Raw genomic sequence first — 27,270 nt, 5'->3', positions numbered from 1 at the left:
TTTAACATATTTTAAATCTGCTTTTTGTGTACAACTCAAAACCCCAAGCAGACTGGACTGCTGAAATAGAGTGGAAAATGCAAAGATTTTGTCCCAAAATAATGACAGACATCACCCTATAAACACATTAGGGAAGTGAGTAATATGGCCTGTGTATTCTTGTTTGAAATGGTTTTCCTCCTTTTCCCATTAACAAAGACTGTTAGATAGTAAAGCCCTACAGATCTACAGACAGCAAGATGTGAATTCATCATTTGAAAGCTTGCCTGAAAGTCTTAAAACCCAATTCTTTATAAGGTTGACATATGTGGAGAATAAGGCAGTAATGAGGAAGGAATGGCTGTCTAGGGGAACAGTTATAACTTAATTACTTGGTGATTAGTAAATAGGAATTTGAAGAGGGTGTTGTAGGGTCAGAGCAAAAGAGCCATGGCCCAGTTAACATGTGGAAACTGGGAAGTTCTAATGCTCTAATGCTTAAAGATGAACCTTTTTGTAATTGCAGGTTCAGACCCTAAGGGTAAAAGTGTCAAAAACTTTCAAGTAATTTGGGAACTCAATTTTCATTTTGAATGAAGATTCCCAGGTAAATTCTGAAAGAGGTTCTGAATCACTCTTTAAAATTTTGCCCTAAGCTTTTTCAGGCGTTAGTTGTTCCATGAAGAAGAAATGGATATTAAACTTTTTAATGTGTTTTAAATTCTACTGGTGACAGTCTCCTGATGACATAATTTTCATAGCTATATTCTAGACATCCTGGAACACGGCTTTATTGTGATATTGACTAAGAGTAGGTTCCAGTATGCTGGGGTCTCGTTATGATTTTATAGGTAAGAAACATGAATCAGGACTTCTTAGCTCGGAACAGCATCTCTTCCTTACTCCTTCCATAAGCCAGTAGAGTAAACAAGTATTTGTCATTAGCCCATGGCTAACATTGGTCCTCAAGAGTTGGCACTGGGTGGATATAATCTACTTACATTATTGGTGAAACAAAGGTTCTTAAAAACTGAGCTGTAATACAACCACATGTGCTGTCAAAAGGAAAGGATAGGAATAAAGATGTAGATGAATAACGATGTTCTGAATAATACATGCCTATTGCAGCCTATACAAATCTAAATCTGTAAATCCCTCCCCAAAACACATCTTGAGTTCCTATCTGCCCTTCCTTTGTCTTGTTCTTACTGCCCCTGTTCTTTTTAAAGCAATAGGTTTCTGTGATAACTGTTTCAATGAAGTACAAGAAGCTGACGTGGGGCATATGGTTAATCAGTGCTGAATCAGGGATGCAAATGGTGGACAGCATTCATTGTGGAGGAATGGGAAAGATAAATGTAGCCTGCACTGCAGAAAATCAGAACAGGATTGAATTAATCAGCACAGTGTGTATTAGGAGGAGGCCAGGGCAAGCCCAATTCAATTGAATTTCAGCATGTCACAACTCTCCAAGCCAGAGTGTCTGTAATTAAATTCAAAAATCAATGTTAATGCTCAGCTGGGTCACACAGCTCAAATCAGAAGATAATCAGGAAGTGCTGGAAAATTGAAGGTTTCATAGAAATATTCTGTTGGCTGTACTGCACTTCATCAAAGTTCTTCAGTAATGCTTTTTCAGAACAAGTACTACATGGTGGTGTAATGCAGTTAGGACTGTATGACACTCAGCAAGGACAGGTGTCACTATCCTTATTCATGAGTGTAACAACAGTAGAATAGAATAGGGGAGGAGTAGGGTGCTCCATCTTGCATGGATTGCGAGTTTCCAAGCTAGAAAAAGATGGCATATTGGTATCTCAATTTTTGGCCACCTCTCAGAGCTCGCAGGACTTGAGGCTTTTAGAGTGACATGGATGTCCTAGCAGTTCTGAAAGCAGTTTAGGTGACACCATGGTCCTGCATTAGGAGTTGCGTGATCTATATCGTACCTCAGATGGAAAGAAAATTAGAATCTTCTTACATATGCTGATCCTCTGTGAGCAGGATCACATGGGATGATATTTATGGCACCAGGAGATGATGATGTCATTAACACTAGCACTCTTTACTGACATTTCTGTGATGATTTTAGTATAAGTGAGAATATTTCATCAAGAAAGGTTCTGCATGTATACTGTATGCAAGGGAGTCTTGTTTGGTAAGACCTATGAGCTGGAGAAGCAATAATTCCTTCCAGGCTAATTTAGGGATTGTTTAGGAATCTGTCCCACTGGTCTCAAAGCAGGCTGACTCATCTGGGTTTTTCTTGTTTCACAATCGAAGGTTCTGCCCTAGCTCCGTATAATGTGCACACACAAGCTTCCTGTAAAATGGGTCATTTTTTTGCTTCTCAGATGTGGAGTTTTCAGGCTAGATTTGTGGATCTACATATGGATTATGAACTGAAAAGTTAGGAAAAGAGTGCACAGCTGGGTTTCTGTTTGCAGATTTAAGTCAGCTTAAATAAAGTAGACAAATATCGAGCACTAAGATCCTAATACCATGTCCCTGCTTTCAGCATGTCTGGCAGCGATGAGCTGAATGTTGTGCTCCTGTTATGGCAAAAGCATGTAGTAACAGCCCTTGGGAAACCATCAGGTTCAGTATTGTCACTGAGTGTTCCTAGGTATATGGAAGGCTCCTTCTGTGTAAGTGGCACAGAAAGGCTGCCACATGTTATCAGTAAGCACGTAGTAGAGGTCTGCTATACAAGCATCTCTCCATGGCTTGGAAAATGTGACTTGGAACTGTATGGAGGTGGACTATCCAAGTGAAAAATCTAAACGCAGCTTTCAGCCAATCTGAAATGCTGGGGATATTCATGGTTGCAATCTGCAGCTGGCCAGAAGTCCTTCAAAGATCCTGAATAAAACATTACAACAAATAGAAATTTGCCAACAAGAACAACAACAAAAATACCAACATGATCTATCCTATTTTCTGATAGTACAGAAATTATATTTCTAATTATGTAGTAGGCATCTTATCTTTGGATCGTTCTCTTCTGAATTTACCTTTCGAGGGCTACAGCAGAGATGTTGCGAGTGGCCTCTGTTCTGACCCATTCTTTCACCCACTCAGCAACTCAGCTGTGAAAAATTGCAGAAGGCTTGTGTTAATCCTTTTCTCAAATTCGTAGCTGTTTGAAAGGCAGAAGCATCAGAGTTGGCTGGAATTCGGAACGCTCTCAGTTGGGATGTGCCTTGCTTAGAACCACTCCCTGGGATGTCAAGGCAGCGTGAGAAGCTGCACGCATGTACCAGAGCAATGCAGGCACATTTCCAAGGGAACCAGCTGGTGTAAGTGTCTGAGGCTGAGGCGCTTATGAACCGCTCAGACTACTGCGTACTTCTCTATCCAGTGGTGACCGTGCTAGTTGGCTATACTGAGTAGAGCAGTCCATGACTTCTGTGAGGACTGCAGCAAGTTTTCTTGTTTCTTGCTGGTGTCTTAGCGATGCTCTAGGATAAGGAAAACAAGAGTAAATGAGGAGTCTAAATGAAGCACCTGTGAAGCGGTCATTTCAGCCTCTGGGAAGGTGATGGTTGATCCTTTCTGTAGAGGAAAAACAACAGTGTGATGTGAAAGGAAAGGGAGGTTCTTGTTCTGTAAAATCTTATCCTCTAGCTGAACCTGGAGGATGTGATCAGCTTCCAAATCTGACAGCAGCTGCAAGTGTATCTGACTAGTTAACTCCCACAGACCCTACACATTTCCTACAAATCAAACAGTTCTCATAACCAGATGCTTCTTTTACCTTCCCTTTTGGTTTCATTCTCATGTGTCATGTTTTTTCATTGCTTGCGTAGGTCTCTGTTGATTTGATTTTTCCTTGCCTCCTAGCATGTTCTCATTTGTTATCTTCATTTTTTTGGCATTTGCATTAGTTAAATTACACTCTGTCTCTGACATTCCAGTCTGCTTGCACATAGTTGCATGATCTGGTTCATCTCTCTGCATGCTCCTCTACCTCTTTATTCACTCTGGGTGGTCCTCAATGTTTGCAGCTCTATCAGCCACTATTTCAAATGTCAAGCTCGGTTCATGTTGTACAGAACTTCTTCCTTCTAATATTTGCTCTGCTAATTCTTGGGCACATTTTTAGAAAAAATAACAGTTGTCGTTTTACTTTCTCATATATCTGGCTTACTGTGGCATTGCTGCAGTACTTTCATTGCCTGGAACAAGTGGTAATTACTTTATTCACATTTTAGTCCCATAATGAACTTGAACTCGTGTATATATGTACTAATCCATCTGTCTAACCCATTTACTTTACCCATGGTTTTCTAGGAAGTGCCTTTTCTGCAGAATCAAAGCCCTCAAGGCTTTCACAAGGAAGTGAAAGAGTACCCATCTTCAGAATTGATCCGTTAGGATGGTATCTCACGAAACTAGAGACTGGTTACACTTCAGGCATGTTCTGGTTGGTGTTAACTGCACTAATCTGGATAGTCCCAACTGTTCTATAATGTCTGTGGTATTTTAATGTCTGTTGCATCTTACTCGGTACTTAACATTGGCGTTGCTGCTGTCTTTCCACTAGGAGGAACAAGCATTGAATGGTGACCTTTAAACACAACTGTGAGAAAAGACGAATCACAAATAAACATTTTTTAGAAAGTATTCTGTATATTTTCTATGACTTCTAGTGAATACATACAATTTTGTGTGGATAATTTTAATTTTGTTTTTGCTTGTTGCTTTAGCTGTCTAAATAAATCTGTTTCAGGTAATTTGGTAACACATTGCTAGCCTTCTACTGAAAAAATTATTAACTGGTGACATTGTATTTCACTCTTTCCTTTACACTCCGAACTGAAAAGTTTATGGTGCAGTTACTAAACTGCATCCGAAACCAGGACAAAATCCACCCCTAAAAAAAGCTGCTCAACCTGTAACTACATTTTCAACTTATCTCCCTCTTCCTGTTTCTTTATCCTGCATTTCTTACACAGAGCTGGTAATTTTGCATTAGTTTCTTAAAAGAAAAAAAAAAAATCCATACTGTATCTGTTGGTACTTGGTAGTCTGCTGAGTTTTGCTGACCTTTACTTTCTTTTCTCCTCAGCAATGCATTCAGAAATTGGGCTAAAGATTTAGACATACCAGACTGGCTGATACCTACAAATGCTCTGTGATGAGCTGAGAAGACCCTAAAGCCATAAGACATAAATGTAAATTTTACACTAATTGGAAAAACTTGACTCTCTATTTTCTGTCTTCTTGACTTTTAACTCCTTATTGAAATAATCTCTTAGTTGTTTATGGTGTCTATATTTGCATCACAGATCAACCAACAGTTTTTAACAAGATGCCTCAAATAACTTCGGTCATGCGTTCATTTTAGTTTAAGCGAGCCTTACTTGTAAGTGCTTGATTCTGAACATTATGCTGGCTTTGTGTAAGTCAGGAGGATATTCATTAAAATAAACTGATATTTATCTTTGTAATTAACAGTGACCATATCCAGGCTAAAGAAAAGTAAGTAAAATATTAATAGCATAAGATGATGTAGCAATAGCAATGTGAGGACCTTGAGGAGCTAAAAAAAAATACTGCAAGTCATTTGTGAATAAATTGCAACCTGTAATACATGCTAGTAAAAGTTGACATCTCCTGCTGAAATTAAAATGTTACCTAGTATCAGTCAGTGTTGACATCTATCCTGATCATGCAGGTCAACTGAGATCATGTTTTAAATTACACAGGGTACCTCAAGTATGGTAAAACACAGATGTATAGACTTTATGAATGGAGGACATTGAAATTGCACAACACACCTGAAAAGCTAACACGCCATCGGCAATGCATCCATTAATAGGTTTTTACTAGGGCACCACGCTTTAGCTAGAAGTACCATTTATCATTCCTAATGGTGCTTAGGAATGTAAGTACCATGTAAAACATGTATGTATTAGGAATATTCTCATTTTTCTCAGGCCTGGCAGCCTAGTGTTCCACAAACTCTCTATCAGGGACTCAATCTAACTGGAACAACTGGATGAAGCTGTTTTTCTGCAAAATAGCAGGACAGGCATATGCTGATTCATAGACGCAAAATGAAGTAACAGCAACTCTGCCATGTTTCAGAGGCCTCAGTCCCATGGAAAAGCCGTGTGTATTTGAAATGTAGGGCAACAGGATGGAGTGTAGATGTCTGAGGTGAGGGAGGCAGATCTTTTAAGGGTCACAAAAGAAAGTTTTGTGCTAGATGTGAAGTCCCCTGTGTGAACAACACCTGGGCATTCTGGAAGCAAGTAGAAGCAGGGAGGTAGCAGTTCCTCTGCTGTATTTAACTGGCCTTACTTCATGTACTACCAAGGAATTGTTTGGTTTTAACCCCCAATGCTGTTCACAGATTATTCATGGTAAAAGAAAAAAGGGATTTGCTAAGCAAATCATGTATATATACAAATGAATTCTGCTACCAAGATACAATTCCATAAATGTGACCCACAGTATTTCAACATGTCTTTTTCTTAGCATCTCACTACACATAGGTTACTTGGCTCCCTGTGGGTTCTTCCTGTTTGCAGTATTCTTAGTTTTGAGTGTTACAGCACACCCAACACATTATGCGTACATTATAATGCAAGTGATAATGGAGTTGATTAAAAGTACAGAAGAAATTGTTTGTGAGGGATAATTTACATAATGGGAATGATCTTAAGCCTTCATATTGACATTTCTGTTGTTTTATACATGTGAAATATTAATTTGTGTCTTGAAACTCCTGCTCTTCTGTGTACTTTGTAACTTGTGTTTACTGGTCAACAAGCTGAGTAGCAGTGTGGATGCTTACAGGTTCTACTGATGCCCCCATGTGGATGTCTGGCTAGATCATTCCAGTCTGCAGTGGAAGACATGGATGAGTTTTACTGTTAATTTAATAATAATTTATTTCTGTGACATCCGTTAATGGACAAAAAAGTTTGACTATGTGGGATACCAAAACTATTTTTGAACTATGCTTTCCATTCTCTATGAAATAGTGCTTGACTATCCCTTTTTTGTATCTAGCATTTGAAACTATTGTTGACATACTGGGAGTAGCATCACACTAACCAGTTTACTTATTTTTGTGGGATTCCTGAGACCCAAGAAAATTTTCATTCCATTATTCATGTCCTAATAATAGCTATGATCTAATGATGGCCTAATTGGTTTGCCAACATATTATAACCTAAACCTCAGACACTGATTTTTCTGCCCCTGTGGATGAATATAATTATATTGTAACTATCTGAGAGTCCACCTGCACCCCTGAGTCACTGAAAGTTAGTGTAGAGATGCTGGAACTATCTTTAAATGTGACAGCTCAGATACTGTGACCTTGCTAGTTACAGCAACAGAGACCTTAGGAGGGGCTGGTTTGTCTTGCTTCTTGGCAGGGTAAGTTAACTTGCACAAAGGTCTTCAGTGTAAAAGACATCCTAACGCTGACCCGTGTTTTTCTAGTGTTCCTTAGATCATCGTCATCAAAGAAGGTTTCAGAAGGCAGTGACAGACCAGATGAGCATAACGATAGCATAGGGCCACAGCAGTGCTGAAGCAGCTGTTCCTGTTGCCCATATAAACACTCTCACCTTGTGGCTGGGGCACTCAGGGAACCCAAATTCCAGTTCTTGTTCCAAAGACCACCTTGCGTGGACTTTTCTAATGACATGGAAAAAAGTCTCCTGCTGGTGGAGGGGCCTGGCACCCAGGATGCCACACTTTCCAGGCCACTAATTTAAAACTATACTGCCAGGGTTAATAGATAGGTAGCAGGGTTAAGTTTCTGGCTTTCACAGTTACTTTTTGGTCCTAGGTCCTTCAGTTCTGCTAAGTTGGGCACTTAACATCTTTTTTGTACCTCTGTCATGCACTGAGATTTTCAAATACAACTACACAGTTGTCGTGGTTTAACCCCAGCCAGCAACTCAGCACCACGCAGCCGCTTCCCCCTCCCCCTTCCCAGTGGGGTGAGGAGGAGGAAAGGAAAAAAAGTAAAACTCGTGGGTTGCGATAAGAACAGTTTAATAACTAAAGTAAAAACAAAATACACTACTAACTAAGAATAATAATAATTGTAATGAAAAGGAATACAACAACAACAACAAAAAAGAAATAACACCCAAGAAAAGACAAGTGATGCACAATGCAATTGCTCACCACCCATTGACCGATGCCCGAACCACGATCTGCCCCTCCCGGCCAACTCCCCCCTGTTTATATACTGGGCATGACGTTCCATGGTATGGAATATCCCTTTGGCTAGTTCGGGTCAGCTGCCCCGGCTCTGCTCCCTCCCAGCTTCTTGCACACCTGCTTGCTGGCAGAGCATGGGAAACTGAAAAGTCCTTGGCTTAAGATAAGCGCTACTTAGCAACAGCTAAAACATCAGCGTGTTATCAACATTATTCTCGCACTAAATCCAAAATCCAGCACTGTACCAGCTACTAAGAAGAGAGTTAACTCTGTCCCAGCTGAAACCAGGCCAACAGTGTAGATACCCAAGTACTTTTCAGAGTTAGGCTCTTGCATTATTTGAGTGTGTTTGAAAAACTGGTCCTAGGTCTCTGACAGTAAACAGAGAATGCTAACTCCTACTCCTTTGAGTTTGTACGTTTTATAGAACAAGAAGTATTTTCTAGGTCAGAGGGAAAGCTTTGCTCAGACATCTTAGTTGTGGAGCAAATAGATTTGATTTTGTATCTAATATGTATATTACTTAAGCCTTCTTTGAAATACCTACTTCATTTTGTTTCTGATATTACTTGATCTTACAATCATTGGACTTGTATACAGTGGGAAATTACAGTTGTTAGAACGTGCTAATTAACATGATTAACTGAGCATGTAGAGCAGATAAGGACATTTGTTTGGTCTCATGACAGCTGGTCACTGCCTACATTAAGTGTATGTCTAGGCTGGAGATTTCGCCTCTGACTAAATCAAGTAACAGATTGCTAGTTAAGCTAGATGATGTGAGTGTAAACGGTAGCCAAAGCACTCCAGCACTGTTTGTGCTTATATACCTCCACAGCAAGTGCCTGCCACTGTTTTATTCGAAATTTTGTGCATAGGAACTGAAGAACTAGCAATCCTAGTGCTTGTGTGTTTTATTCTTTGTTTTATTTAAGTGTTTTTTTGTTTTGTTTAAACAAAACACTTTGTTTTATTAAGTGTTTTATTCTTTGTAATATCTAAAAGATAAAAACTGGAAAAAAGCAAACTGAAATAAACACATAAAGATCCACATGCTTCTTTTACACATTCTAAATTAGATTGTGCTCATAAAGTGATTATTTTCAATAAAAAGCTTTACTTTCTGTTTATACTGAAAGCAGATAGATTGCATAGCATGAAAGATTTAAAATAGTCTGCTTATTTCACCTGTAAACATAGATAACCCAAGATCTTTTCTAATTACTGCATATGAATACTAATAATGTGAATGGACAAATGTGTCTAAAATAATTATGAATATTTAGCTAAATAGCCAATATCTGCTTTCATTTGTAGTACTGATTTTCACTAGGAAATGGATTTACGCAAACTGAAGTCCTAAAATAGCTTAGAAACAGATTTTGTCGCTTTAGTCATAAAGGACAGTTATCACCTTACTCAATTTAGGCTAAAAAAACCCTAGCTGTTTTTGAGCAGAAAAACTCAGACAAACTGGAGAATGCAAGCAAATAAAAGCAAAAGTAAAGCCTAGTATATCCAGCTTTTATTTTCCTGTGTGTATATTCTATTTTTTTCTTCTGGGAAGAAAATGAAAAAACTTTATTAGTCAATCACCTTTTAAACACCTTTTCTTCAAATCTTATAAAGCTTCTTCCCATTTTTGTTTCCCCAGTCTTTTTTTAGCTCCCTCTTGTTTTTTGTTGTAGTTCTGTAATATATTTTGGAACAGGACATGATGTATCTGTGCATAGGAAGTGAAAATTTCTGTGCATAGGTAAAGAAGTTATCCATGCACACTTCTGAAAACAAGTTACAGCTCTCAATGTGTTGGTAATTTAATACAGTGAATACAGAGATTACAGTAGGCATTCCACAAACAAATACATCCAGTGCCTGAGAGCTTGCGTTTCTTTAGTCTGTCATCTAGGGCCTGAGCTAAGCTGGTACAGCTACAGAGAGCAGGACAGCTGGGAATGCGGGACATTGCACGTGATGATGGTGGGGCAGGTGGATTTGCACTGCATGAGACAGGTGTTTTGTGGCCTGAGAACATGTTTGGTTCAGTGTATGATGACTGGGAAGACTCTATGATGACTCTAGACATAAGAGACCTGGTGCCAACCTCATGTTACGTGAGTTTTATGTTGGTAAAATTCATGAACTTCTGTAGACTCACACCTGATTTACCGCAGTGTGCCAGTAGATGTAGTTAAGGATGGAACGAATTTAAAAGTGAGTGCAACTGGGCCAGGCAAAAGCTTGTAGACCAAATCTAGGCCAAGTCATAGAGCAGTGTCTTGAAAGCAAAATACAGAAACTCAGGTTCCTTCTTTCTCTTTGATGTGCGCTCTGTGCTTTTGTGAGTGGCTAACGAGCTCTGTGTAATGCTGACAATATTGAATGTTGCTGATTTTGCACAGAATTACAATATATGACCCACTGAAAGGATCAGGCTGAAGAAGAAATAATAGCAAAGAGGATAAGCAGCTCAGGCATTCATCTTTGTGTAGTATTGCTGGGTGTTCACCTTACTTTTGACCTTGGCATAATAGTTGAAATAATTAATGTATATGGCAGATACTGTAAGTGATGAAGGCATTCAAAAGGAATTTTTGTGTGGTGTGATTTAAGACTGCAGTCACAGCATTCCCCAAATCTGGGTAACAAGCATCTTCACTTAGCTTACAATTATATTTATCAGTATTTCTGAGTTTGCAATTTATAGTTCAAATTCCATAGTTATTAGTTGATTATTTCAAGTTAATTTAGAGCCAAATAAAATCCCAGGTGATTTCAAAAAAGGAATTTCACATTAATAAAATGTGAAGAAAGACATTCGCAGACTGGAGCAAGTTCAGCGTGGGGCCCCCAGGGAGGTCGGGGGCTGAAGCTCTTGCCCTGCAAACAGACTGAGCAAGTGGGGCTGGTTCAGCCCTGGAGAAGAGGTGACTCTGGGAGGACCTAACAACAGCCCGCCAGTACCTGCAGTGGGATGATCAAGAAGACAGAGCCAGGCTCTTCACAAGTGCCACATGGCGTTAGGGCGTGAGACAACAGACATAAGTTGCAACAAGAGAGGTTCAGACTGGATATAGGGAGGAACTTTCTGCCCATGGGGCAGTGAGGCAGTGGCGCAGGCTGCCCAGGCAGGCTGTGCCGGCTCCGTCCTGGGGGTGTTTCCCGACCAGACTGGACACAGCCCTGAGCAGCCTGGTCTGACCATGCAGCTGGCCCTGCTGTGAGCAGGAGGTTGGGCTGGACACCTCCTGAGCTCCCACTTAGTTTGGATTATCCAATGATCATATAATGCTGTGTCCACATTGTGTATATGAACCAGGGCTCTGACCTGCTGAGTCAGCTGTCTTGGACAGTGTGTCCCAAAATTTCGTTTGAAAAATAAAATGACGCTCTTCAAGCTCACTTCCATGTGCTTTCTAAAGGAAGGAGAGGCTTGCATTACTGTGGATGCAAACTGATTAGCTGTGAAAGTTTGGGTATTGATCAGCTGTATCTTTGTAACTAAGTTCTATTCCTTGCCCAAGTTGAGAGGTTCACTTAGTAGTAATGAAGTATAATTTTATAAGACTAGTTCACTGGGTTTTGGGGGGTTTTTTTTGGTTGGGATTTTATTTTTTTCCCCCTCCGAATAACAGTAGAGGGTTAAAGATTTTTTATTGTAATTTTGTGAATTTGGGTAATTTTATAACCTTTCCACTGAGTCATTATGCAGACACTTAGTGTAACAGCTTGAGGAAGGCTAGATTAGGAAGTCGGGTTACTCACAGTCATACTTGGACTTTCGTAGCTGTGAGAGTCCTGCTTTAACATAAGGCGGTGGACAGTCATAAAGGTCAGGATAGGGAATGCCATGGCCCAGGCTTGCTAATGAAATAGGATGAATGTGAGTCCAAACGGAGATTTGATATATTCAGTGTGGATTCAGTGTGGCTCCTTCAACTACTTGCCACACCTGAAAGTTGCATCAAAGGCACTTTGATAAGAGGGAACTATGCCCCTTTGTACAATGTAAAGGTACCTCTTTGCATATGTTTCAAACCAATGTGACACAGTATAGTTATAGAAATATGTATAAAAATGAGATCTCATAACTCTCATTAAAGCCTGGGTTTTTTAAAAATTCATTTTCCCTTCTTAGTTTGTTTCAGTATCCAACTTTTTATAGTAGAACAATGAGCTGCTTCTCTTTTGTTCCCAATGTGTGTTCAGTCCATCCTCTAGATCCACTCCACATCAGTGGTTTTCTGTCCTTCACAATTTGTGGACCTCCTGGATTCCTTAAAGCAGTAAAAATTTTAGTTTTTTTAAGAAAGTTCTGATGTGCCATGCCTAGTTATCTTCCACAGATTCTGCAGAGGTAACTGCTGGACCCCTGTGGTCTTGCTTGGACCAGTACAGTGCAGATTTGAAAACCACTGCCAGATCTGGGTTTTTTAAATAAATGGATCACTGTCAGACTTCAAATTTCCCAACAGATTTTGACATGTCCTTAATACCAAGCTTTTATTTTCCACTTACAAGTGCAAAGATTTTACTATTTAACATGGTACTATTGTAAAGCAAATACAGACCATTTGATACAGCTGCATGGTCTACCAATATCCAGGGAACCTCAGCTTTTAATCTCTGCAATGGACCTTCTGCCTACTGCTGCCACTCGGACACCCTGGTGCTCTTGCGTTGCCCGACCCACGTGCAGCTTGCCTTTTCCTTTTTATGCTATGAAACTGCTTGCACAATTTGGCCTGCTTCCATAATCTGACTGGCAACCAGGAGGTTAAAAGGACATGATTAGTCCCGAAGCTTATCCCTTTACAGCCTAAAAGAGGCATCATTAAAGGGCATTTGAACCCAAAGGGTTTGTTTCAGCTGGAAATTTCAAAGCTTTAATGTTTTAAATAGGCATGCAATTTCCTATCCTTGGCTTTTGCAGCATGACTTTAAAATCCCAGCTGAGGTTATGAAGATTTTTAATACCATATTGCACGTGCTTTCTTCTCACCTATTGTCAATTAAAGTACACTTAAAATACCCCATAATCATGACTACAAAGATGTCTTTTGCTTGCTTTTCTTTTTTAATCTGTTCAACCAGGTCATTTTTTGAGGAATGAATATGAGGAGGAAGATGCATCATAAGGTAGTCCCATTGGTGTGCTAGGCACTTGGAGGGGGCTGCTTGTTAAACTGCTAAATAAAAATGTAATTTGAGATTATTTTTTCTGCTTCTTGTGGAACTACCCTCTGTTTGGCTATTGCTGTATTATCTCTACCAGAATGATTAATCCCTTTGGGCCTATAAAGTTGCATATTTTTGCCTTTGGAATAGAACAGATTGTACCAGATGACAACCTCTATGCATAGACAACATATTGATATGTATATATTGTATATCAGGAGAAAAGTATAGATGTGTTAAATACAGCTTAATGTTGATTTGTTTACTCAGTTATGTTATCAGTTGTCTTTTTACTTTATCATTTGCATTCTTGATTATGAGAAATATTTTATGAGTAAACAGTCTGACATACCTCCTTCATTTCTAGGACTCTAGGTTTATCAAAGGCAAAAGAAACTTTCCTTGATGTTAAAATTTGTCCTCTTGTTAAAATTTGAAATTGAATCACTTAAATGATAACAAATCAAGTACTAATGGGAAATAAATTTCCTAATCAGCTGAAATAGTAAGATAGGAAATGCTATGGTAATATAAATCAGGTTCTGTCACATACTACTTCTTACTGTAGTGACGTTTAATTCTTTGCTGAAACACAAGAGTGGTACTTTTCAGAAGGTTTTACATAAAGTTAAATTACAGGGAAATAGCATGTACAGTTCTGATAATTTCACATAATTAAGTTTCAATCATTTTTCAAACAGTAAATGAGAAAAAAATATGCAAACAACAAAGACTGTAAGTGGTAAGGGACGCTGAAATGTATCTGGAATAAAACAAATAAAGAAATACAATTCTAGTATTCTTAAGTTTGCTTCCCATCTTTGCTGCTAGTATACATTTAAAATTAAGTGTAAGATCTCAGTATAATTCAAATGACTGTGTATGTATTCAAAAGACTAAATTGTAGATAGAAGTAATAACTTTTATAGTACCAGAATAGTTGAAAAAATTAGATAAGCTTTCAGCACCTGAAATAGAAGCCCCGAGCTTTAAAGCTTGCTACAAGTTGAGAACAATTGCTGAGAGGTTAATTAGATTTTTAATAGTTAGACCATCTCTAAAAAAAGTTAGTTGACAGCAATACAGTTAAGGTGATGCTAGTCATTAGGGAGGAAAGAGGGGTATTAAGGTGGCGGCCTCTTAGGTAAAAGAGAGAAATAAGTAGTTTATAGTTTGTGGAACCGGGAGAAGTTAGTTGGAGCCACTGGAACATGCTATGAAGTCAGTTCCTTCCATTGAATCTGTGCTCTTGCACACACATCTTTCAGATTTTCCTAGGCTGCCTAGCATTAGAGCCATTGTCTAAATAGCAGTTCTTGCCTCAGTTGCTGGTAAAACAGAAATGTGCAGTCTGTAATAGGTTCTTGCAGTTGACACATCTCTTATATCTGGGATAATCAATCAGTGAGTCAACTGGGCTCAAATCCCATGAAATCCTATCCCACCCATTTTGTCATTTGCTTAGCTTCCAAAGGATAACTGGGTATTACTTGTGTAGACAGTTCCTAGCTTCAAAAGGACTCTGAGTCACTCATCTGCCATACCTCCCTGTGGAGGTGTCCAGGCTGTTCAGGTTGCTCTGTGCTCTGCAGCTGCTCTAACGAGTCCCCAGGTCACCTGCCTCCCGCCTCCCATCCTTTCTCTAGGCTGGCAAAGTCAGATACGGGTAATGCCGGCGGCATAAATGCACCATATTTCTGTCTGATTGTCAGTGATAGCCTGATGTACTGGTAGAAAAGAGGGATCCTCGCCCACCTGTGCTAAATTACAGTTTGTCTATGATAATTTACTATGCCTTACCTTTGTATCACAGAGTGAACCTACTGTTTCTTTGTTGATTTGTTTGACCTCCTAACTTGGTTAGGAAAATACTTCATTCTTTGCTTGGCGAATGCAAGTGGAGTGGTTACTCACAACAAACTGTTTTGTGAAAGCTGTTTTTACCCTCTTTCTTAAGTTTCCTTTATGACAGCCTTTCCTTGAGCATCTGAGCAACCATTCCCCATATGGAAAGGTGATAAAGGAGAATCCCTTCCAGCCTCTCCAGCAGCCTTGGCTTGGGTAGCCAGTGTAATGTAAGGAAAAAGCAGATGTCACTCCACATCCCAGGGTGACGCTGCTTTTATCATTACCCATTTTGCATCATGTCTGCAAACCTTCCCTGCATGAATTTATTCCTCTGGCTCCAGTATTCTCTTCTTAGATGGGCTGCAGCCCCTCTTGTGGCTCCTTACCCACCCATACTTTTGCAGGTGTTACTGTATTGGGTTTGTGTGGCACGGTTTTGGTAGCAGGGGGGCTACAGGGGTGGCTTCTGTGAGAAGCTGCTAGAAACTTCCCCTATGTCCAACAGAGCCAATGCCAGCCGGCTCCAAAGCGGACCCACCGCTGGCCAAGGCCGAGCCCATCAGCGACGGTGGTAGCGCCTCTGGGATAACGTATTTAAGAACGGGGGAAAAAACTGCTGTGCAACAGCAGCTGGAAGAGAGCAGTAAGAAGATGTGAGAGAAACAACTCTGCAGACACCCAGGTCAGTGAAGCAGGAGGGGGAGGAGGTGCTCCAGGCACCAGAGCAGAGTTTCTCCTGCAGCCCATGGTGAAGACCATGGTGAGGCAGGCTGTCCCCCTGCAGCCCATGGAGGTTAATGGTGGAGCAGATATCTACCTGCAGCCCGTGGAGGACCCCACGCCAGAGCAGGTGGATGCCCGAAGGAGGCTGTGACCCCGTGGGAAGCCCACGCTGGAGCAGGCTCCTGGCAGGACCTGTGGCCCTGTGGAGAGAGGAGCCCACGCTGGAGCAGGCTCCTGGCAGGACCTGTGGCCCTGTGGAGAGAGGAGCCCACGCTGGAGCAGGTTTGCTGGCAGGACTTGTGACCCCATGGAAGGGACCCACGCTGGAGCAGTCTGTTCCTGAAGGACTGCACCCTGTGGAAGGGACCCACAGTGGAGCAGTTCGTGAAGAACTGTAGCCCGTGGGAAGGACTCAGGTTGGAGAAGTTTGTGGAGGACTGTCTCCCGTGGGAGGGACCCCACGCTGGAGCTGGGGAAGAGTGTGAGGAGTCCTCCCCCTGCAGAGGAAGGAGCGGCAGAAACAACGTGTGATGAACTGACCGCAACCCCCATTCCTTGTCCCCCTGTGCTGCTCGGGGGGAGGAGGTAGAGAAAATGGGGAGTAAAGTTAAGCCCGGGAAGAAGGGAAGGGTGTGGGGAAGGTGTTCTTAAGGTTTGGTTTTATTTCTCATTATCCTACTCTGATTTGAATGGTAATAAACTAATTTCTCTAAGTCAAGTGTGTTTTGCCCATGACGGTGGTTGCTGAGTGATCCCTCCCTGTCCTTATCCTGACCCACGAGGCTTTTGCTGTATTTTCTCTCCCCTGTCCAGTTGAGGAGGGGGAGTGATAGAGCGGCTTTGGTGGGCACCTGGTGTCCAGCCAGGGTCAACCCACCAGTTATCCAGGTCTTTCCCTTTGTCTCCATTTCTCTGTCCTTGCTACATGGCTCTTTGCAGGCCCTACTGAGGCTACAGTCACCTGAGATAACTACCAGTAGTATCTACTGAGGGTTCCATCCTTTCTTCATACTAAGGGGGCACATAACAGCCTGTTACTCCATTTGCTGCTGGGTTTTTTTAAGGCATCTCCTAGAAAGCATGCCAGATGCAGAGAACTGGCTTTAGCCTACAGCCTGGATGAAAGGTGAAGTACATCTTGCTAATGGCCGTTGAAGAGGTTAGAACTGAAGTGTCAGGAGCCTGAGTCATTCTCTGTGCGAACAATGCAGAGAGAGAGCAAGAGCAAGAGCAAGCAGGAGCTCCTTTACAGGATCTGTACCAAGGCAGGCTTTTCTTGGGTGATCTTTAGCTGACGGGGCTGGTGTCAGGGCTGCTCTGTAACAACAGCACAATGCAAAGTGAAGCTAAATGTAGAGGTAAATCTGGGCCACTGCTTCTTTCAAGGCTAGAACCTTAAGCTGTCCAGGCCTTTGGACCTGATGTTCTCGCTGAAGATGAAACGAACAGAGCAGCTACGAGGTTAGAGAGTCACTCAACATTTGTTCTTCAAAAGGAGCTTGGCAGCTGTGGTGCTTTTGTATCAGGAAGATGGTTGTGTTTTATAAAATGAGTTACAGGCCTGTCCCTTTCTTTTTGTTCTCTATTCCACATCCATTTTACCATTATTTGATTCGTTTTAGAGCCAGCCTGTGTCATTCACAGTGCCACCAAAGAGATGCTGTCTGAGCTCTTAGCATAATCTTTATTTACCTCTGAGTCAAAGTCTTCTAAGTCTTTGCTTGTTCAGAAGTTTGAATTCAGACTTCAGAGTAAAACTAAATGTAATCGCTGTACTAAGTTAAATAAGAGAAGCAGCATTTGTCACTGGCACTCATTATGGCTGTTATGTGGTGAAACTAAACAGATTAGCAGAATAAATCAAATGTATCTACAATGTCACTTTATTCTAAACATAATATTTTCTAAAAAAAGGTTTCCATCTTAATATGCATTTCATTGTAATTGGCTTCTGAAAAGCTGTCAGCATGAAGTGAAATCATCTCATACCAATATGTCTGTTAATACCATTGATTTTATTAGATGTAGAAGAGATCAAAATTCAGCTGTTAAATAGCTTATAAGCCTTACCAACACTGTGGCTTATTACAAATTGTTATTCACAAACCTGGTTGTGATTTTTTCCATGAAAGAAGATTTAATAATACTGATGTGAACTCAAGAAATAGGAAAGAGACTCTTTCTATGTATAAAATATGTTTGTATCTTGTTGCAGCCAGACCTTCTCTCCCCTGCGCCCAAGTTCTGATGCAGGTAAAGTGAACAGAGGAACAACACGTTCCCCTGAAATGCTGTGAGGAAGCCAGCCGTGTGGCTTGAGAGATCTCGCTTTCTCTCTCACTTTCACTTTAAGAGGTCTCAATTTCTGTCTGTCCTTCAAGTTACTGGAGACCATTTAATAATGAAATTGAGATGTGATTTTCCTGCAATTTTTGCAAAATTTGCAAATGAGAGCTTTCTGTAGAAAGACACCCCAAGATGTAATTTTTAAGAACATTTTTATTTGCTCTACTTTTCAGAGTTAGAGAGGAGCTCTTGCTAGAGGTATGTTTAAAATATTTAGCAAGCAGATGTGAGCTTACGTCGTTCGCCCTTTGGTGCAATCCAGGTAGCTGTGATAAGCACAGCACAGTACAGTACTCAAAATAACAAATCCTGCCAAGAGGCAGGCTGTGGATTTAGCACTAACCTACCATGCCTGTGCAGTTCCTTGGCAGCCCTGAGAATGGACAGAGTGGGTTGATGTGTGCCTGTAAAATACCACACGAATATAGAAACTCCTTGTCCCCCCCAAAGGTCTGGTATCTGGAAAAGAATAATAGAACAAACTAGATTATAGCTAAATGATTATTCATTTCAGTAAAGATACACCATAATTCTCTTAATTTATTTCATAGAGAAAACTAATTACATTTAATTGAGTCATGACAAAATACAGCAGCTTTTATAATGGGTAAGTCCTGTTTATTTCTGTCTAGAGATTCAAAACATTGTTTTACAGAAAAATGATCTTTTGTTTTGGCAGAAACCCTTAAACACATAGGCATATGAGAAAGTTTTGTTTTAATTTTTAAAGGCTATCAATGTCAAATAACTTTCTTTGGGGGATTTTTGAGTTGTTATATTAAAAAAAATGGCTTTTCATGAAGCATTCAAGAAATTAATTGGCATTGAACTATTGAAATTGCTCAGATGATAGCATAAAAATGGAAGTGAATTGTAAAGGGTGAGAACTTCCAGAGAGATTAGAAACATGAAACCTGACACTACAAGTGAAATTTCTGAGGTTTTTGGAATAATGCTATGAATTTCTCTTTCAGAAATTCAGAAAATGCTGTATACTTAGTACTCTAGGCCTTTTTTCAGGTCTTTTCTTTGTAAAGAAAAGGTTTCTCACAGAGAGAGAGGAAGCACTCTGTCCTTTAATAATGATGGTCCACGGAGGGAGTTCAGGTTGCTACTCTTTCTGTCTGTCATCTGAATTGCTGCTGAACAGATAATAATGAACACTGGATAATTTTTTTTTTCTGAGTTAGTCCTTCCACTTGGCCACCTATCTCGAATTCCCTATTAATTTCATAGTCAAGTTCATAATTGGTGGGTTGGACCGATTTCTGTTTGTAGATATGCTTATGTGACACCTGCTTGCAGTGCTGGAAATCTATGATGGTGTCCAAATATAGCGTCTGTCTGTTTGTTTCTCATACCATGATAGAGCTAATAATTTTTTTTCATGGGTGCACTGCTAAGATTTTTTAAAAAAACATAAATATTTTAAGAGATCTGGTGAAAATTACTGGCTGTAAATTGCAAGCAGTCACCGGTTTGCTTTGCCTCTGCTTTTCAGCCTCTCACAGTATTCACCCAGTCCAACTTTAGCTTTGTCTGCTTGTTAAACCATCCCCAGCTTTGACACGGAGCCTTTTCCTCTGCAACAGACTGTCAGCCTTTCTTTATCTCTGAGCCTAGTAAGACCACCAAAGAGAACATAATTTTTTCATACCTGGCTTATAGTATCTTAATTTTACTCTATAATATTATCTAGTATTAATTCTAATATTCATTAATTAGGCTCAGAAACTATTTTTGAATCTGATTATAAGATGCCTTGTAAAATAAAATACAATTATCCTGAACTGTGTTGTTTCATTTGTTACTCTTACTCATAAAAAACTATCAAACATGGCTTTCTCTTTTTAAACCCATGCTGGTTAATGTTTCTCATGTAATAGACAGCCAGGTATGAAAGTAAGTCTAAAATGAAAAAATTGCCTGATAAAATGATGAAGCTTTGAATTGATTAACTTGAAATTTATGAAGATTTCTTATCTGGTAAACTAAACTGAGCTACTTGATTTGTAGTCCATGAGGAACCAAGAAGGGGAGAAAAAAGATCTAGATATGCATAAAAGAGGATCAGCTTTATTAGGAAAGGCAAAAATGATTCTGTAGTTGAGACTCAGGTGATCTGAATAGGCTTAATAAAAGCTTCTTTAAATGATGGAATAAATATGTATTAATATATAGTGAAATCTATAAGGAAGGATCTCATAAAGAGGATATGTAGAATGATCTGTATTCATAGTCATTGTGTGTCATAGAAGTTTTTAAAAGAACTACTAGCTAAACTGCTAAAATTATCTAAAACACATACAAGGTAATATTATTGACTTTGCTGCAGACCAGTCTGGAGATATATCTTCTATTAAGACTTCTGAATATTTTTGTCTTTAATCCTGATATATTACCACTAAGAGCACTAGCTTTCTGCTACTGCCTGTATCACTGGTGGAAGATTTATTACCTATATTTACAGTGATAAAAGACTTTTGGAAATTTTTTTTAAGATGCATGTGAATCTCAAAACTGGTACTGTGTCATAACTGGATTAAGATATAGTAGCTTTTTAAAAGTCATGAATATTTTGATTATCAAGAAATATCTACAGATTAACAAAGTGCTATTTATATTTGCAGACACAACCTTTGCTTGCCTCAATATTTCTGCTTTTTTTTCTTTTTTTTCCCAGGGCACAATATAGAACTATGATAGCAACTGGAGGAGTCATAACAGGACTGGCTGCCTTAAAAAGGCAAGACTCTGCCAGATCTCAGCAACATGTAAATCTTGCCACAGCACCAGCTTCTGAGGAGAAGAAACCAGTTAGACGCCGGCCCAGGGCAGATGTAGTAATTGTCAGGGGCAAAATCCGTCTCTATTCTCCATCGGGATTCTTCCTTGTTTTGGGAGTGCTTATCGCGTTCTTTGGAATTGCAATGGCCATCCTTGGATACTGGCCCCAAAAGGAACAGCTTTTAGGATCTGAAGATAATCTATCTGTAAATGAAACCCAGGTCCTGAGAAGCCAAGGAAGCATTTTACTTCGTTTCTTTGAACAGCATGTGCACTCGGATAAGATGAAAATGCTGGGTCCTTTTACTATGGGCATTGGAATCTTCATTTTTATTTGCGCAAATGCCATTCTGCATGAAAACCGTGACAAGGAAACAAAAATCATACACATGAGAGACATATACTCCACTGTAATAGACATCCACACCCTGAGGATCAAGGAACAAAAGCAGCTGAGTGGTGCCTTCACTGGCTTGTTGGGGGAAGGAGAACTCAGGCACAGCGGGAGCTCGTGTGCATCACGGCTGGCTGCAAACACTGTTGCGCCTTTCTCTGGCTTCAAGAGTAATTTTAGAATGGATAGTTCTGCTGAAGAAGATGAGATTACCCTAAATGAAGATAGGACCGCTGGTAGCCTCCTGCCACCTCTGCTGACTGAGCAATCTGGTTCAGTCTTTGGACTTTACCCTCACTCCAGCAAGGCTTCAGACGACAAAAACACTAGCTCTATAAAGTGTGAAACAAAATCCATTGTATCATCTTCCATTAGTGCTTTCACACTGCCAGTAATTAAACTGAATAACTGTGTTATTGATGAGCCCAGTATAGACAACATAACTAAGGACTCGGAGATCGCTAGGAGTCGGTCTAGAAATCTATCGATGGATTCTCTGGCCATTCCACTAACTGATACCAATGAATCCTACAGACCGGCTGCTACCATGCTGCCACGACACAATTCATTTGTGGAAACACCATCTGATCAGTTCAAATCTTCTATGACTCTTGGACCAAGCACAGGAAAGCTTTTATCCCCTGGCGCTGCCAGGAAACAGTTTGGGTCCAACACATCTTTGCATCTTCTGTCTTCACATTCGAAGTCCCTTGACTTGGACAGGGGTCCGTCTACGCTCACTGTCCAAGCTGAACAAAGGAAACACCCCAGCTGGCCCAGGCTGGATCGGAGCAACAGTAAAGGATATATGAAACTAGAAAACAAAGAGGACCCAATGGATAGATTACTTGTGCCACAAGCAGCAGTCAAGAAAGACTTTACTAACAAGGAAAAGCTTCTTATGATATCAAGATCTCATAATAATTTGAGTTTTGAACATGATGAGTTTTTGAGTAACAACCTGAAGCGAGGAACTTCTGAAACAAGATTTTAATATTTAAATTGCAATTTAGAAGATGTCATACAGTATTTTTTAAAAGAACATTTTGACAAGTGTTTCCTTTTCAGTGAGACTAGTACAAGCCTGTTTTTAACCAAATGCTTAATAGCCCATTAAAATTGGCTTGTGTGAACAGAGATCTTCATCTTTGTAATGCCAAGAGTTTTTTGTCTTAGTAACATACAGCTGCAATACTGTACATGATCATTGCTCAGAGAGTTTTGGTACAACTGATTCCAATTTTTCCCGAGTCATGATTTCTTTTGTTCTATATAAGCATGTTACTTTTTATCAATTTGACTCCAGAAGCCTGCATTAGGAAAAAAGCTCCATTTACCTGTAAGTTCTGTTTATTTAATGACTGCAAGAGTCTAAAAACGGTGCTTGCAGTCTATAATGGGAAGTAAGCAGGAGCACATACTGGAATTGTCAAATCCAGGCCTTTATCCTAGGTGTTGTCTTTCCCATACGGTACATCTCGGTAACTGATGTCTTGCCATTGTCATTGTGAGAAACTTGTTTACATATTGGGGTGGGTGGATAGAAAAGAGTGGGTATAATTAAAACCATTTTTGTGAATTCATTGTAATTGGTCGAGTTGAATACCAGTGTTGTGAATTATTAACTATGCTTTGTACAATAATCTTTCTACAGCCATTGTAATTTAATCCTGTAATTCTGGAAAAACATATATAAAGTAAGAAATCTGAAAATTCTTCTGGGATTAGTTCTCTAAACCACTTTGATTGGCAGCAGTTTTAAAATCAAAATATACAGATTCAATTAAAATCGTAGGAACATGAGGAATGCCAACAGGATTTTAGAAACATGGTGTATAATAAGATGATATTGTGACATGCATCTGAAGAGAATAATGGAAAATGAATATATTGCCTCTCATTACAATAGCAAGAAGCTAAATAACTAGATCTCTATGTTCAAAATACTGATACAAAGCATATAATTCAATATGTATACTAACATAGTATGAAAGCCCCTTGCCTAAATTTTTATTTATATATTTCACAGAATTATTGGTGTGTGAGTTCACTGGAGGCTTAGCTGTGGAAATTTGCATTACAAGATTTTGCAAAAGGAAGTGACATTTAAAACAATGTTTTTCTCAGCAAAGCAAGCTTCACAGTTGACAGTTGTAGGCTATTGCTAAAGAAAATGAGAATTTGAATGTGCATACCAGAAGGTTTTCATGTTTTTCACTAAGGTATTTAGGCCGTGATCCTGCCGTGACAGCCATGCTAGAGAATGTCACTTCAAGCTGCAAGGCTCACCTAACAGGATGTTGGTCTTAATTGGTCAGTTTTGATATATTCACTTAACCTAAATACTCAGGAATTATTTTTAATGGCTTTTCCCAAAAAGAATCAAACCTGTTAAAATGTTGTTATTCTTCAATTACTTTGATTGTGAAAGATCAAAGATAAAAATACCTTCTCTTTTTTTTTTAATATTGAGCTCCATATTTCAACTGCGCGATGTTTATGTATCAGGAGCATTACTTGCTCAGTGAATTGAGGCATAGTGTTAACTGTTAGAACCTCAAGCCTATATATTGTAACAGAGTTGGCTAAATATTTTGCTATGAAGCTTTTAATAACTTTCTGGTTTGTGTTCTTAAGACCTTTGCTATTTTTTGAAATAAAATAAAATGTCTATCTACATATATCTGTTGTAAGACCTATTTTTCGTCTATGATCTCAAATCTTCCATACCAAAGTATGATTAGGTATCGTAACGTATATAACATTGTTTAATATATTAGCCTGCCACTAGATATTTGGCTATGACTAATTGATTTCAATGACATCCCTACACATGTAGAGGCTGAATATTTTTGTTCCATGTAATGTGAAATGTATTCAAGGTGGTTTTGATATAAGGAAATCTTGTATAAAAAGAACATCCTGTTCTTTTTAGTTTGGCAGTAAGTATTCTTATAAAAATGGAAAACACTATTAAAGACATGAATGATGTAAGCTTTTATTTCCTTAATAGCTACATTAAATCATAGCTCAAAAGACTGTTTTTTGGGTACCAGCATATGTGGGAATAGTGGTCCTTTTGTAAGTATAGCAAGGCATGAGCTTTTAATTTTAACATAGATACCTGGTACTGAAAAATGTACTCTGGAAAAATTTACCCACTTGGGAGACCAAGGTAAAGCTACTGACTTAAAGCAAGAAATCAAAATAGCACCATACAAAGAAAGTCCGTGGTTGACAGACCAACTACAAAAATATTCCCAAATTGCCCAAAAATGGAATATTTCATTCAGATAATCACAGGACGGTTGAGGTTGAAAGGGACCTCTGGAGGTCATCTTGTGCAACCCCCCTGCTCAAGCAGGGCCACCTAGAGCCAGTTGCCCAGGACCGTGTCCAGATGGTTTCTGAATAACCTCAAGGATGGAGACTCCACAACCTCCCTGGGTGACCTGTGCCAGTGCTCGGTCACCCTCACAGTAAAAGAGTGTTATCTGATGTTCAGAGGGACCCTCCTGTATTTCAGTTTGTGCCCATTGGCCCTTGTCCTGTCACTGGGCACCAGGCTCTTTTCAGAACCTGGCTCCTTCTTTTTTGCACCATCCCTTAGGTATTTATAGAGATTGATAAGATCCCCCTGAGCCTTCTCTTCTCTAGGCTAAACAGTCCCAGCTCTCTCAGCCGTTCCTCATAGGAGAGGTGCTGCAGTCCCTTCATCATCTTTGTGGCCCTTCACAGGACTGGCTCCAGTATGTCCATGTCTCTCTTGTACTGAGGAGCCCAGAACTGGACGCAGGACTCCAGGTGTGGCCTCACCAGTGCCATATAGAGGGGAAGGATCCCCTCCCTTGAGGGTAATATAGGACCTTGCGTCCTTCCGTATCCCTTTGGTAGTTCCAACTCAAGCTCAAGGTAGGAAAACTTGTAGACGTTCAAAAGGCCTAAACACGTCTTCATATATAGAAATCAGAAACTGCAGTAGGGCAAAGATGTCTGAACCCTTTGCAATACATGGGGAGAGTTAGGAACCTTACAGTGGCCAAAATGGGAGCCGTGTACTGTTGGCAAGTAAGGAACTGGTGAAGACAAGAGCATGTCTTAAATTGTATCTTTAGGGCATAAATATATTCAATCTGTTGCTGATCCATTTCACAGACTTTTTTAAATTTCATTTCCGTTATCGATGGTCTGTGCAGCCCCACAGTGAGTTGCTCTGGTATAACTGCAGGTGAAAAGGAAGCCAAAGACAGGAAGTTTTAAACTAGTTTTGTCATCAGAGAAAATAATTGCATAGCTACACCACAAGCCTTTTCATGGAATAAGAAGCTAAACCTTCCATTTAGCCAGAGGAAATGTTACGGTACTGCATCCTTGTCCTGATTTTGGCTGGGACAGAGTTAATTTTCTTCTTAGTAGCTGGTACAGTGCTGTGTTTTGGATTTAGTGTGAGAATGATGTTGATAACACACTGATGTTTTAGTTGTTGCTAAGTAGCGCTTATCTTAAGCCAAGGACTTTTCAGTCTCCCGTGCTCTGCCAGCAAGCAGGTGTGCAAGAAGCTGGGAGGGAGCACAGCCAGGGCAGCTGACCTGAACTAGCCAAAGGGATATTCCATACCATGGAACGTCATGCCCAGTATATAAACAGGGGGGAGTTGGCCGGGAGGGGTGGATCGCGGCTCTGGCATCGGTCAGCAGGTGGTGAGCAATTGCATTGTGCATCACTTGTCTTCTCTTATTTCTTTTTTTTGTTGTATTCTTTTTCATTACAATTATTATTATTCTTAGTTAGTAGCGTATTTTTATTTTTACTTTAGTTTTTAAACTGTTCTTATCTCAACCCATGAGTTTTACTTTTTTTCCTTTCCTCCTCCTCACCCCACTGGGAAGGGGGAGGGGGAAGCGGCTGCGTGGTGCTGAGTTGCTGCCTGGGGTTAAACCACGACAATCCTTTGTATGTAATGACTCCAAAAAGAAATAATTTAGATGGTACAAGCAATGAGTTGGCTCCTTCCTCTGCCTAAGACTATTAAAAAAAATACATTTTCTAGCTCTCAGGTAAGCATCTTAATCACTACCTGTGGATTAGACTGATGTTAAGGTCTGTCCCTCCTTCCTGGGCAAAGCTGTTTCACTCTGCCCATTTATTGGGCAAGTTTCATCAGGAAATAAAGAGCATGGTTCTGCAGTGACAGAGCAGAAATGCTGGGTTACGTTGTCTCTTCCAGGATCGCTTCTATATTTTACAGGAAATGGTTGCTGGATAAAATCCCTGACACAGGGACTGGATTCTTGCCAGGTTGATATTTTAACTACTCCCCTGGGGAGCCCAGTTTACTCTCCCTGTGAGGCAGTGAACCTAACCCCTCCATGCAGAGCAGCGCAGAGTTCAGCAGGAGGGACTGGCAAATGCTCCAGCTGCTCAATTGCACAGGGCTTAATGGATGGGAAGGCATGGATTTTCTCAGCAGCAAAAGGACTTTGGCATGGTGTTACCCATCCTGATGGCTGCTCTAAGGCTTGGGCTGTATAAAGGATGGAAAGGCGAGCTGGCACCACCAGTCTGGTTTTGAAAGAAAGTGAAATTTAATGTTATAACTGAGCAGAATTTTTGAGGCTGCCAGTTTTGGAGGTAGGCATCTACATCTGTCCAACCTCATATATTAGCTAAATAATTTTTTTGCAACCATATCAGAGTGCCTTTCTCAGATCTAGAGCTGATTTTACTTATCCTTAAAATATGACATTACTAGTCCTTTAGTTTCTGCTGAGTGGAATTCGAGAAATGGTTTTAACCTACAGCAGCAGTTTTCTCTCTGAAAA

At 40.0% G+C, this 27,270-nt stretch overlaps 1 protein-coding gene across 1 annotated transcript in view; it reads left to right on the top strand.

Annotated features, from left to right (window-relative positions):
• Window positions 1–22,982, top strand: part of TMEM200A (transmembrane protein 200A) — a 56,999-nt gene extending 34,017 nt beyond the window's left edge. Inside the window, exon 2 of the mRNA XM_050893924.1 lies at window positions 20,951–22,982. Coding sequence (XP_050749881.1) covers window positions 20,967–22,442 — 1,476 coding nt within the window. The 5' untranslated portion in view covers window positions 20,951–20,966 and the 3' untranslated portion in view covers window positions 22,443–22,982. The remainder of the gene's footprint in view (window positions 1–20,950) is intronic.
• Window positions 22,983–27,270: the final 4,288 nt, after the last annotated feature.

This window comes from Gymnogyps californianus, chromosome 3, assembly GCF_018139145.2.
Source record: "Gymnogyps californianus isolate 813 chromosome 3, ASM1813914v2, whole genome shotgun sequence".
Classification (NCBI taxonomy): domain Eukaryota; kingdom Metazoa; phylum Chordata; class Aves; order Accipitriformes; family Cathartidae; genus Gymnogyps; species Gymnogyps californianus.
This window is presented reverse-complemented; position numbering and strand designations above follow the sequence as displayed.